Raw genomic sequence first — 14,057 nt, forward strand, 5'->3', positions numbered from 1 at the left:
AAGGTGAAGACATTATTTTTTAATAAACAGTACAGCTGGGTATAAGAGGCACACAGACTAGTTCTCTTGGGAGTTACATAAAATGTGGCACAGAAGAGCAGAAGTCAAGGAGCTGGGAGAGCTAGAGGGAGCAGGGATGGTTTTGGTAGTAACACCCACACCCCACCCATCACACAGCTGCCTACTGTCACATGGAGCCAGGAGGTGTCCCATCATGCTGAAGGCTGATGCCTCATTACAGGGTTGCAAAAAAGGACATTCCCAAACCCTTGTGCCCCATACCATGCCATCAAAGCAAGTATTTCACCCCAGCTCCTCCGTCCCTCACTACTGGGTGCAAGAATGGGGAGGACTTCACCTGACCCAGCTGATAGAGAGAGCCATGGGCCAGGATGGACACCACCACACTGCAGGGCTGCAAAGGCAGAACATGATGTGGTATCATGGGGAGGACAAAGAACCTGGGGATGTTCACTGCCTGCTTCACAGCCCCTGTTAGCTTCCCTCCCAAACACAGCTGGGGGGCTTTTTGGTGGTAGCCCATGGCTACCATCAGGCCTGGTGGCAGGGCACTAGAAATCCATCTTACAGGGTGCCCCATCATCCCCTCCATGGCAGGGGTCTAGGAGACCTCAGTTACATTGAGCAGGCAGCCTTCTCCTGCCCCAGAGTGGAGGATATCTGAGAATAGGAGGAATGTGTTGTCAGAACAGGACCATCTCAGACCTCAACACTAGGCTACTCCTGTCCTGAAGAAGAAGCAAAAAAAAAAAAAGCTGCCTGTAACTGAAAAGTTGCTCCATGTCCTTCTCTGGGGCTAACAGTGGCAAGAAACATTGTTCTGTTTGTTCCACAGTGACTTCCCCGTAAAGATGAATCCTTCCTCAAAGTGCTCAAGTTCAGGCTCTTCACAGAGCCCTCAGGTGCTGCCTCTCAGCAATTTTCTGGGTTTTCTTCTAGCAGATGCTGTCTCCTCATTCCTGTGAGTGAGGAACTCTGCAGATGGGCACTGTGAGCAGCTGGGAAGCGCTCCAGATTCTGACAGCATCAGCAGAAAGATTCCAGCTCTGCTTCCTCTGGCCAAGAGCCAGAATTTCTGGAAGCTGTTGCTATGACATGATTGCAACCTTCATTATTAAGACATTTTTTCCCTGGATTTATTTTATTTTTCTAAACACAAAGCAGTAAACAGACATTGCTACTGCTGCTGTTTGCTGCATTTCAGATGGTTCTAAGGTCAGATGGCTCTAACCAGCTGGCCAAATCAACACAAAGCCTTTCAGCTGGCAGCCCAATCCTGCCAAAAGTAGTCTCACCTTGGGATTAATGTGACACCATTGCCTGAACCATCCCTAGGAAACCTACTGGGTTGTGGCCAACCTGACACAGGGAAAAGCCAAGGATCCCATCCAGGTCAGAGGCAAGGAAGAAAAAAAGCACCAGGATTAACCATCTGGGTAGTGATATATTGATGAAGGGAGAGGGGAAAAAACACTCTGCAAGGTTTGAGGACAGCCACCCAGTGTGACCAGCCTTGATCTCTTGCTGCCTTTTGACCTAGATGGAGCCAAATCTGTCGCTGCCACAGCTGAACCAGGTACAGCAGCACAGTAGACAGGAGGACTGAACAGTGTCAGACCTGGCAGGTAAAGCACAGCAAATGGGATTTTGGGCAAATAAGCCCAAGAGGCCTATGCCAGCTGTCACTTACCTAGGGTGGGTAGCAAGAGGAGGGAAGATGAGCAAGCTAAAACCCAGAGCAGGTACCTGGGTGTTGGTGTTCCTGAAGGAACTTGGGGCAGGGTGGCATACCTGTGCTGTGGCACTGCCAGGCTTTGCTGCAGGGACATGCCCCACCAGCCCTTAGCAAAGGCAGAGACACACTCGTGGTGAAGCAGGATGAAACCACATGAGAGCCCTGCAGCACATGTGAGTGGCAGAGGCAGCCATGGGCTGGTGCACACAGAATGACAGAGGTGAGGAGAGGCAGTGAGTGTGGCGTGAGACTCCCTGTGCTCAGGACTGCTGCATGGTCAGGGATAGGGATGGCTGGCATGATCTAGTCCCCTTCTGGGAGGGTCTCCCAGCCACGTTGCATGGCTTTCACCACAGCATTGTAGAGTTTGCTCCAAGCTTCCTGCACCTCTGGGCTGAAGGCAGCACCAAGGCATTTCTCCAGCATGTACAGCAAGGACTCGCCAACAGTCTGCAAACCAAACAAGGAGTTGTCAAGCTCAGCACCAGAGGATGACATTCAGTCTCTTGTCTCACTTTGCCACCCTTTTTGACTTCTCCAGTTGCAGGGCACATGCTCCTCTTCCACCAACAGTACCAGGCCCCTCCAGTCCTGGCTTGTCAGAGGGAGCCCAGAACCAGCCCATGTCATCCTCTTCCCCTGCCCTGTGCTGGCCCTCACCAGGGATGAGTGCAGAGTGGAAGTCAGGGAGCAAAGGCTGACACTGCACATGTTACACCAGGGGAGAGGTGCACATCCAGTTTCTGTGGCTCTCAGGTGCAGGTAGCTGGCCCTATCCCTTGGCATAGCTGTGGAGCAGCAGAGCTGAGCAATGCCTGATGTCAGGAGAGTGGCTCAGACTCCATGCTGGGTGCTTAGGGCATGTCTCAGTGCCTCGGGCTTCTCCACAGGGCACTGCTCCTCACAGAGCTGTGAGCAGCCCCATGCAGGAGCACCCTCACACTGAGTGCAGGGCTGGTGGGCATCACTACCCCAAACAAGAGGGAGGGACCCTGCTGCCTCTGAAGAGAACAAAAGTTAGCAATTGGAATGAGCCAGGTGTGGGTTAGAAAGCTTTTCTCCAGCCTGCCCTTTCCCACTGCATTTCTGTCAATGCTTGATAGAAGGAGAGGAGTAATCAAGGGTTTAATATGGAAGATGCTTGGGCATGGAGGAAGCAGGGGCTGAGGTGCAGCAAACCCATCCCAGTGCAGACACAGAGAAGTGGATTCTCCCTTTTCCAGGTGTGGTGAGGTTTGCCCAGAGCATTAGATGCAAAGGATCCAGGGCAAAGGCTGAGCCTGCAGCCCTGTGGCACAGGAGAGACTACAGTGTCCTAAACCATGGTCCTCTTCAAACAGTGGAAATGCTTTGTTCCCATCTATCATTTCTGCCTGGGCTTATTGCGCAAGGGCACAAGCAAGGGGAGCTCAGAAGTTTCCCTCACCGGGGCAGTGTCACTACTTTGGCGTCAGCACCTTGGACAGGCTGCCCTGAGCCATCAGCTCTCTCCAGACAGCTGAACCCAGAGGAAGGATGGGGACAGCTGAGGGTTGCAGGCAGGGGTGAACAAACACAGCCACAGTGAGACAAGAGAGAACACCTCACCGAGAAAGACTCCACCTTCACACCAACTGCCTGGTGCTTCTTGCCAAGGTTGCAGAGATACTCTTCCAGGCAGGATAAGTTCTCCAGGTGGCTCACAGCAACATCAATCACTAGCATCACCTAGCACAGGAGCAGAAAGGCAGAATGGCATTAATAGAAAGGTTCAGCTTCCCTCCCAGAGGAAACCAAGTGTCTGATCCTCTACTTCACCCTTGTCAGCCTGACCCCCTCCCAGCCCAGACCCCCTCTGAGATTTTCTTTGCTCTGCTGTGACCCATGTGTCACATCAGTGAGGCTGGCAGCAGCACACACCACATCCTTCCCTGGGACACTACCAGAGCTGCCCAGCAAGCAGCACTGCTGACCACCCTGTCCCAGAGGAGATAAGCAGCCATACAGCAGAGCAGTTGCAGGTTGAGACCCAATGCTGATGCAGTCATTAGAACTCCTAGGACCCCAGGAGAACTACGTGGGAACCCCAGAAGCTGCCAGGACTAGAGTTTCCAATTGGAAGTTGCCAAAATGGGGCATTTGTGAATAAGGCCAATTCTAAGATCAGCCAAGGTATTTTGAAGAGATGGGATGGAGAGTACAGCCAGGTCTCTTGACCTGGTCTGGTAAAACATATACCATAGTCTCCCAGGAGCATCAAGAGTCAAATGGAAACAGTACAGAAAAGATTTAATGAAGGATGAAGGGAACAGACACAACAAACTAGAAGAAGACATTAAAGCCAGGGCATGGTTATCTTGGCAAAGCCAAGAGGTGATAGAATTGTGCACTGTAATTTCAACAGGCCATTTATCTCCAACAAGAGCAAAAAACTATTTCAGCTCAAGGCAATAATCTTAACTTTGCCAATAAAGAGAGGCTGGAAAATAACAAAAATCTTGCAGCTATCAGAAGAGCTCAGTCCTGAAACAGCTTCTTAACAACGAATAAAGACAGGCAAGCAAAGCACCAAACTGGTTTAAAGATGGAGCCAGGCAGTTTATGAAGGCATCTGCAAGCCAAGGCTGTGCTTTGTCCCAGCGTGGCTTCTCTTCAGGGTTCAGCAAAGGGTCTCTGCTGCACTAGGTGTACTGTGCATGCAAGAGCCTCTCCTCAGCGTTGCTCCTTTCTGTGCTTGGGAGGGAGGGGAATGTGTACTGCAGCACTCCCTCAGAGGCTCTCTGAGAGGAGCTGTGGGCCTGCTGGCTCTGCAGCTGCACCAACAACCTCTCCACAGCAGCAGGTCCAGGGCAGCCTGGCCACTGCCAAGTTCTGTGCCACCTCCTGGTCAGCATGGGGCCAAGCAGAGAGCTTCAGTCCTCATCTGGACCTAGGTGAGCTCCCTGAGGCACCTCTACAGTAGGAGAAGGATTCTTTCAGCTTTCACAGGAAGAAATCCGCGCTCAGATGAGGGCATGGAAATCAGCATGGTGCCTCTTAGCCACCATAACCTGCATTCTCATTCCCCCCGCACTGTTGTAGGACGCTTTGTCGTGGCCTTCTGCTAGCATGAGTAACCCCCTGCAGTTACTATCTCAGAAGGAGACTTCCATGTGCTCCCTGGTCAGACACACCACAGCCCCAAATCATTGCCTAAGAGTTTCATCCTCCATGGAGGCTGTGCTACAACCAAGCCACAGCCCCTCTCTCACCTTCCTGATGTGATCCAGGAACTCAGGAGCAGAGAGGCACTCCTGAGGGCTGGCAAACTGCTTGCAGTTGTACTGGAAAAGGGGCAGCAGGTCAGGATCCAAGTCAAACAGCCTGCAAGAGCAAGAAAGAACACTCCATCTTCTTACTTCTTCAGCTTTATTTAAAAAGTGCCACTCAACCCATCAGCAGCACACCCACAGTCTACTTCTGCCTCTCTTCCCACCTACTGATCCCTCTCCATCTGTAAAAGATCCAAAAGTTCTGAAAAGTTTTAGTTTGGGGCAATCCAGATTGCCTATAGACAAAACCCCTTCTGTTTCTCTAGCCCATAACTCCAGCTCTCAGACATATGTTTATGGCACCTGAGAGCTGGCACCCAACCCTCTGGAGTGTCTTCCAGCCTGGCCCTTCTCCTCAAAGAGTTGGCTGTTATCTCAACTATTCCCATTCCCACTTTTTGATCCCCTTGAACCCAAAAGCTCCCAAACCAGGGAAGGCCTCCAAGCTCCAGTAGCCATCTGGCCCAAGGGGGATATGTACAAACTCAGCTGATGCCCCACTCCCCAACACCATCACCAGCTCCCGTTTCCTCTCCCCCTGCCCCCTGCCCCATCCCCCCTTGCCAGTGTATGTCAGGCACAAAAGGGACTCAATAGCAGCCACCCAGGTAGATATAACTGGCCACCAGTCACTCAGGCAAGACAAGTCTGTCTTCTCCTCATACTGCACATTAAACTACTGCACCCCTCTCCCCCACATTCTTGTCCCTGCTGTAGTCCTGCTCCGGGAGATTTGGATCCCTCTCGCTCCGAAAGCTGCTCATCAACTTTCCAGCTGTGCTTTTTAAACGACTTTTCATTGATTTTTCCTTTTTTCTCTTCACATAATTGATACATTAATCTGCCGAGTAAAGGCAAGAAGCTGGGTATCAGCCATTCCATCCAGCACACCATTTCCTCTGCCCTGCGACTGAATCCCTCCCTGGCGGCCAGGTCTGTTCCTGGGGCTGCACAGCACTTCCCTGATCAGGGAACTATCGGGCGGCCCCTTCCACGGGCACGCAGCCCTTCGGAGAGCAGAAGTCGCGGTGACAAGGCGGGGATCAGCGAGCAGAAAGGCACAAAACCTGCCCGCCGCTTCTCTCTCGCTCTCCGTCTCCGCGTGGCAAAGTTCTCACTCGCGAAGGACGGGGAAGGCAGGGCAGCAGCGCGGAGCGGAGCCCGGCCCTGCCCCACGCCGCTGCCCCACGGCACCTGCGGCTCGGCGGCGGAGCGGCTGCGGCTCCCCGCGGACCGCCAGCCGCGGGAGGGGAGAGAGGCCGGGGAGGGAGCCGGCCAGGAGCCATGCCAAGCACAGGGAAGCGTTTTTCTCCAAGAAGCGGAGCCCGTCCATCCCTCCCGCACGGGTCGGAGCGGGCGGGCAGGCGGCCGGGGCCGGAGTGCTGTGGCCGCATCGCGCCGCTCACCTGGTGAAGAGGACGAGGCCGTGCTGCACGGGGCTGCCGCTCACCCGCTGCCAGCTCTCTCGGATCAGCGCTCGCTGCCCGCCCGACAGCGGCATCCCGCTCTCCATGGCGGGGGCGGGGGCCCTGCCCCTGGCCGCCCGGGGCCAGACGCCGGTACCGCGGCTCCGCGGGCGGAGGGGCCGGCGAGCTGCGGCCGCCCGCCCCTCGCTCGCTCCGCCGGGGAGCGGCGGCGCTGCCCCCGCGCCCCCGCCACGGCCGCACCCGCGCTCCGCCCGCCGGCACCGCCGGGCCCCGCGGCCGCTCCGCTCCACCCGCGGCTGCCCGGCCGGGGAAGGAAGATGTCACCGAGTGTTTCTCACTCGGGAGAAGGAAGGAAGAAAGGAGGGATGGAAGGAAGAAAAAAGAAATCCGAAATGCCCAAACTTCCCTATCCCGGGCCCGCGGGGCAGAGCAGAAAGTTCAGCTGGTTCACGGTTGACATTTTCCGTCGTCCTGATTTTACAAGTGAAGCAGCAGGGCAGAGCCGTGCCAGAGAGGAGACCACCGGGACCTGGCCACCTTAGCTCACCATCAGCACAGCTCCCTCTGAGTGTAACTTTGCCCGGGAGCGCCTCAGCGATGCTCCATAGCATCCTCTTGCTTTTGGCTACTTCCACTGAGACCCTGGATGCCACACAGCCAACCTGATGTCTCCACAGGCACATACAGTCTAGACACTGCAAGGTACGTGTCTAATTTAGGCTAATTATGCCAGCTGAAGCAGGCAAAGTTGTTAATAACAGATGAGAAGACTTGACATCTTTGTCAAATGTGTTCAGGATGCACAGACTCTCTTTGCTGTTCAGACACTGCCTAATTTGGCCCCAGGTTTTATGCAGAACAGAGGAAACAAAGCAAGAAATGGCAAATGAGGTCCCAAGCAGCACAAGGGAAGTCAGGAAAGTTAAGGTTTTCAGAAGGATGAGAGTAATACAAAAGTGCAACTATCACTGAAACCATCACAGCCTGCACCAAAATGACAATTGTGCCGATCTTATTACGAGTTCTGCTTCAGTACATCAGACTTATTTCTGGTAATCAAGAGAAAAGACAGAGGCCTCCGACCCATCCCAGAGGCACACTGACTAAGTGTAGGCAGAAAGGAGGCTCTTCTTGTGGCAGAATTGAAAACATTCCCTGGGAGGAGACAAGTTCAAAGGCTCAATGTTATGTTCTCAGCCTGAGCTTGTCTCTCAGGGGCCTTTCTCCTATAGAGCTGGAGTGACAGCACCGACTGCAGTGGCAGCAGGAAGCCACCTGAGATGGCTCTGCAAGCGCAAGAATAAATAACCTGTTTCCTCAGGATTTTGAGACCTCACGCTCTCAGCACAGACCAGACAAGATGCTGCACAGGAAAAACTCCGTGTGTGTTAAAGGAAGCTGAAGAACCCTGTCCTAAAATTGGGCACTCGAGTCAGACCTGATGGGACAGAAGAGTCAGCAAAAACAGCATTTTGACTGTGTGGTTTCAAAGGCCATATTCACACCGGGGGCTGATGATAAGTCACTGCCATGGTAACCGCTGAAGCGGCAAGGAGCCCGAGAGGGCAGCTGGGAGATACAGGGTTAACGCGAGCAGGGCGGAGGAGAGCAGCCCGGCAGCGACACCGACACTGCAAACATTAACCTTTAGCGATCCTGCGGCTGCAGGAGCAAAGCAGCAACGAGCACGAAGTGCCATCCTTGGTCATCGGTGCGAGGCACTCTGACATTTCCGCCAGTTGTCACAGGCACGCAAACGTGGAGCTTCTCAGAGCCTGGCTGGACGGTTCAGCCCGGCCCTGCTAACAATAAAGGGTAGAACAGACAGGCAGTGGTGTGCTGCCAGGGCGCTGGAAAGGAGCATGGACAGTCATCCCAGGCCACAGGATACTGAGCAGCAGAGTTGAAGCACATATGTGCAGTCAAAGCAGCAACCAAGGCTGATTGTTTGCTTAAGGACATTTTGATTACATTCAGAGCTGGCTGATAGTGAAGGAAGAGAAACTCCACAAAAGCAAGTTGTAGTTAAGAGTGATCAGTTCACAAAGATTTGTTGGGATGTGGGACACCTTTGCTCCCATCCACACAGGGCACCATATCAGCTACCCTGTCCCAGGGCAACAGCAAAGTACAGGTTCAGCCATTGTTTCTGATAGAAAGGGTGTCTCAGACAAGAGCAGTGAAGCTGTGTGGCAAAAGAAAACAGTGGCTCTTGTCCAAAATGATGTCCCTGCACCTTCCCTCCGTGCTGCAGGTAGCAGCTGAACAGGCAAGGCACAAGTGTCAGAACAGAATATAAGGACAGCAATGAGAGTGCTGAGACTGATATGCCTTCCTTCCATGGAAAACAGGAGTGCTTCAGCTGATGAAAGGGGCAATGGTCTGGCCACATCCCCACCCACCTGCTGGTACCCAAACCCCACATAGGTATGACACATGGTAGAGTCCAAGAACTCTCCTGCCTGCCAGCAACAGCTCCTTCTGGGTAGGATACATTCAAGAACAGTTTCCCAATCTCCCCTGACTGTCTGAACAGTGAATCCACCCCTTTGCTGCCTTCTGGCACTGATACATCTCCACTCTCTTAAAAAACCCAGTATTTTTTACCCTGTGATAGCATAGGTCTTCCAGCACAGAAAGAAGAGATGCAAGGAGGGACTTGAGATGGGAGACAGGGAGAGCTCAGGGATAAGAAATATTCAAAGCACCATTCAAAGGATTGAAAAGACCAAGGGTTTGGGAGAGACAGTGCTCTTGTCTGTGTGCAAAGCAGCTACTCCCTTGCAGTTATGTGGATGTCAGAGTTCCTCCTGCTGTCATGGCACTGAGGTGCTGAGAGCACAAGTCAAGTCCAGAGAGGATTTCAAGTTCAAGGAAGCAAAGAAGAAAACCTCTCTTCTTGTTTCAAATGTTTTGTGAATCTTCAGGCATGAGAATCTCAGCAAGAGGTTGAGCACTGCAATGCTCTGAGGTCTGAGGGTTTCCTGTGATGATTCCCAGCTCCCTTGGCTCCATGTACCTAACCCAGTGGTTCAGCTCTTTTCTGAGCTGCTCTTGGATTCCTGCAAGACCATCCCTGGAGTTCTCATGAGTGAAGAACAACCAGGTCAGCAGAACAGACTGCTTCACCTGTAGACCACTTGAAGAAAGGGGAGGGAGGTTTTTGAAGAAATTCACTGACATGCAAAGAGGATGATAATGTTCTTTTGCGCTCTGGAAGAACACAAATTCATCATGGTTTTAGTTTGCACTGGGTTTCAGTATTGTAATCTACATCCACTTCAAGTTACAGTACCAACACCCTTAACCTCCTTGCCAAGTGTCAGCTTTACTTATTCAGTGCCTCAGTTTACCCACATGGAAAAAAAGATGCCCAATCTCATAAAACAGAGTGACAGAACTAGGAGCAAGCTCACAAATGCCGTCCCCAGCCCAGCACTCAGGGTTCACAACACCTGAACAACAACCCTTCCTGCCCAGGGAGGCCCCATGTGCCTGGCCCAGGGATGACTGCTTTGCCTGTGCTGCTGTGGCACCATCAGTTTTCATCCCAGCTGCTGCACTAACAAACCCATATCTCCCTTTGAACTCTTGCTCATTTCCAATTCTTCATCTGTGAGTGTTCATAAATAATGACACTCTGATCTATCTGCCTCAGGCTCCCTGCTCACTTAGGATACAGACTCCTGGGCTTGGCCAATCCCTTCTGTGTTCCCTTTTCCCCAGTCTCAAAACCACAGATTATGACAGGTTCTCTTTTTCCCAGACTGCCATCACCTCCCATCCCATCCTCAGGTGGGGGCAAAAATCATGCAACCTTCCCAAAATTCTTCTCAAGCTACCCCCTCAGGCCATGGTGCAGCACAGCTCAGTAGCAAAGCCAGTCACGAAATATGGTTGCATAACAAGAATCAGAAGTGATGCAGGAGGTGATAGTCTTGCCCATAAAATTATTTAGATCAGTTGCAGAGCTTGCTTGCTGTCACCATGACTGTGGAGAGGACAGGGCAGCACTACCACCCTCAGTGATGGGGATCTGGGCTAAGAGGAGAGGGACAGGCAGAGGGAGGATTCAACAGTAGAATAAAATGAAAACTTATTTTGAATTCTATTTCCTGGACATCCCCAGCTTTATCTTGAATATCCTGTGGCCAGCTGGGGAATATTTGTACAGGCAGGTGAAAAGAGTCATAGGATGACCAGAAATGAAGTGGCAAGAAAAGTCAAAGGGGATCACACAGAGCTGTTGGACCAGGTCTGGCACTTGCAGATGCTCAGACCTCACCCCAGATGTTATTTACCTTGGGCTCCCTAGCATAATGATAATCCAACACTAGCAGGCTGATCTTCCAAGAAACAACCTCTGCCTTTTGTCACTCTGCCAAAGTGAGTTCAAAGAGTTCAAGACCATGTCAGTCTTGACACACAAGCTGAATTTGGTCATAAGACACAGCTGTGCAGCTGTGTGCACCCCAAGCTGGTGGGATGAAAGCAAAAAGCTCTCCAGCCTGATTAGCTCAACATGCTAATGAGCCTGGTAACTTGGCAAGCATTGTGTTAGCAGTTACCTGGCTTCTGTCCTACCTGGGGATGATGCACATGGTCTTGGATTTTCCTCCAGTTGTCCTTATGCTTCTGGACTGGTTCATCCTTCAGCTGTTGAAACATCATGGCAAAAGCTTGTAAAAGAATGCTTTACTCATTGTGGAGTCTCCTCTGTAGTTTCCCCCCTGGACTTCTTGTTTCAGAAGCACTGCTGCTCTCTCAAGTGGTCATTGATCGTCTTCTCTCTGATCTCAACTCTCTTTGATCTCTCCCTCCTTGCAGTTTTAATTGACACTATTGATTAGGCCATCTCTTATAAATGTTTGACCTACAGCGGTTGTCTCCAGGAATAGTGGTTTTGATATGATCTATTAAAACAAAGATTTTGTATTTCACTGCACCCATTCCTTCATGTCAGGGCTGTGCCAGCATTCCCACATTTCAGCTTTGCACTCAGCCATCTGGTCTCAAAGCAAACCCCATGTATTATTCCTTCTATGTGTGGGACACTTCTCCTCCTCACCTAAGCCATTACAGCTTTGGGGCTTTGTCAAAAATAATTCTCCTGTTCAGGGAGGAATTTTTCACCTGCAAACTGCACTGCTATGTTCACCACTAAACCATGTCCCCAAGTGTCACATCTATGTGGTTTAAGGTAAAGTAATTCCACCACTTCCCTGGGCAGGCTGTTCCAATGCCTGCCCACCGTTAGTGAAGAATATTTTTCTTCATATTCAATCTAAACCTGGCCTGATACAACTTGAGCCCATTTCCTCTCATCCTGTCACATGTGACTTGAGAGAAGAGACTGATCCCCACTTTGCTGCAGCTTCCTTCCAGGTACTTGTAGGGAGAGATAAGGTCCCCCCTGAGCTTCTTCTTCTCCAGGCTAAACATCCCCAGCTCTGTCAGCTGCTTCTCATCAGAGTTGTGCTCCAGATCCTTACCAGCTCTGTTGCCCTTCTCTGGACACATTTCAGTACCTCAATGTCTTTCTTGCAGTGAGGGATCCCAAAAGTGAACACAGGATTTGAGGTGTGAGTGCTGAGAAGGGGACAATCATTGCCTTGGCCTTGCTTGGCCACACTATTTCTGATGCATGTCAAGAATGTACCATCTTAAGGCAAGTTCACATTCTCAATTGATTCTCCCCCCTTCTCAGCTGCTTTCATTCTCCACCTTGCAGTTATTGTCCCTAAAGCACTGCAAGGCATCAGCACACTGCCAGGGTGTGACTCAGCTGATCCAACACAGATGCTTTCATAAGGACACATAATCTAAACTCCCATTCTGGTCAATGGAGAAACCCAGGTACTTAAGAACCACCTCATCCTAAAACACATGGTGAGAAAAATAGGTCAGGGGAATGAAGCCTTAAGACTACCTTTTGTCAGCTGCATGACAAGATGACAGGCTTTGGATGCAATATAGAGATAATGCAATAACTGCAAGGATAAAAATAGAAAAGCAATTTACAAGAATTATAATGCTTGTCAGACTTACACCCATTCTATAAAGCACAAACTTTCTACTTCCAGAGCATGCATTACAGGGCCCAGGGTACAGTTAGTGGGGGAGTATTAGAAAACAACTCCAAAGTGTACAACCACAATCCCAGATGTAAACCAGGCAGCAGTGGTAGGTGTAGCAAAGATGAAATCCATATCATTTCAGCATGTGGACCTTGGCAGACTGATGTTGGAAGACATGGTATGGATTGGGAAACCTTATGGGTAAACCAAAGAAAATGAAAAGGAGGTCAAGGGAGATTGAGGGCCAAAGGAAGCAACTTGTATGGGAAGTTTCTATTTGGTTAGAAAATAGAGGATTAAGAAACAGCTTGAAGAGAGAGCACAAAACCTATATTAAAACACCACATTGCAAAAAAGCCTCATTCTTGTTGAGGAAGAGATAATGTGGTGATGGCTGGAATCTAGAAGCCTACAAATCTGGTAGGTCCAAATCAAGTGCAACTTGGAATCAGTCACCTCTGTTCACCCATGAGATCACTTACCTGCAGAAAGAAGCCATTCTTCCTTTAGAGGGCGGTGAGAAGCAAAGTTTTACTTCAGATATTATCGGCATTTTACAAACAATACTCCTTTTTTGGTCATCTCCCTAAATTCTAGCACAGCCTCTGTATCAGCAGTCGTCCCTTCCAGAACAAAGCCCTGATCAGACAACATCCAAAGACCAACTTGCACTGTGTGGAGCAATACAAGAAGTCAATAGGCTTTTCAGTAACCATTTAATAGCCCGTTTCATCATGCTGTATAGGCCACAGTCCAGTTTCTAGCTGTCCTGGCTGTACTTCAGCAGCCCTTGGAATACATCCAAACAGACTGGTTGGCTCTCCTCCAGCACTCATCTGGGCATCAGTGTGTAGTCCCAGGTAAGGCAGCTTTATTTTGCTTTTTCCCATCTAGTTCCATCCCAAGCAACCCCTTATTACACTGTATTCAAAAGTATATCCCAGCCCCTCACTGCAGCCTCATATAAAGCCAGATTCTGATTTTCAGTGTTCCAGTTTTATTATGGAGTCTCACATTTAATTCACAGTAAGGGCCTCATTTGTACAAAACTGTGCACCTGTCTGGTGTTATGAACACTAGACTGAACACGACTTACAGAAAAAATGCTTGGTATGTGCTTGACCTGTCAAATAAAGTCTTCATAGGTAACCTATCAGAAGCTTGAGGAAAATACCCATTAAACTTGACATATTATACATATTGACAATTTACCACATCTTTAATAGGGAGAAATAAACATGCTTCAACAGAGAAATAAACCTGCTTCGTCCAAATGTACCTGTTTCCCTTCCTGTTGCGCTTACCAATACATTGCTTGGATTGCTGTAAAATCTGATCCCTAGAATTGCAGTCCAGCAATACTTGTGTGCTAAAAGCTGATGTACATCATCACTATCCTAGATTAAATTCTCCAATTAAACTTCATGTTGTTACTTCAAGCATGTATGTGACGAAGAAATGAAAGGGGGAAAAAACCCACCCCAAAATCTAGACACAAAGAGATTGC

General features: G+C 50.3%; 1 protein-coding gene across 1 annotated transcript; it reads right to left on the reverse strand.

Moving 5' to 3' along the window:
• NGB (neuroglobin) lies at positions 1 to 6,599 on the reverse strand. The gene is made up of 4 exons (XM_030239842.2): positions 6,453 to 6,599; positions 4,987 to 5,098; positions 3,344 to 3,463; positions 1 to 2,206 (listed from the first exon to the last, which is right to left on the reverse strand). The coding sequence occupies exons 1-4, from the start codon at positions 6,557 to 6,559 to the stop codon at positions 2,060 to 2,062; spliced, it is 486 nt and encodes a 161-aa protein (XP_030095702.1). The 5' UTR covers positions 6,560 to 6,599; the 3' UTR covers positions 1 to 2,059.
• Positions 6,600 to 14,057: the final 7,458 nt, after the last annotated feature.

This window comes from Serinus canaria, chromosome 5 (assembly GCF_022539315.1).
Source record: "Serinus canaria isolate serCan28SL12 chromosome 5, serCan2020, whole genome shotgun sequence".
NCBI lineage: Eukaryota > Metazoa > Chordata > Aves > Passeriformes > Fringillidae > Serinus > Serinus canaria.

Excerpts from the sequence above, each read along its gene's own strand:
- NGB (XM_030239842.2), bottom strand. The coding sequence starts at position 6,559 with ATGGAGAGCGGGATGCCGCTGTCGGGCGGGCAGCGAGCGCTGATCCGA. Across the intron at positions 5,099-6,452 it reads GGCCTCGTCCTCTTCACCAG|GCTGTTTGACTTGGATCCTG; the intron begins GTGAGCGGCGCG and ends TTGCTCTTGCAG. Across the intron at positions 3,464-4,986 it reads TCCTGGATCACATCAGGAAG|GTGATGCTAGTGATTGATGT; the intron begins GTGAGAGAGGGG and ends CTCCTGTGCTAG.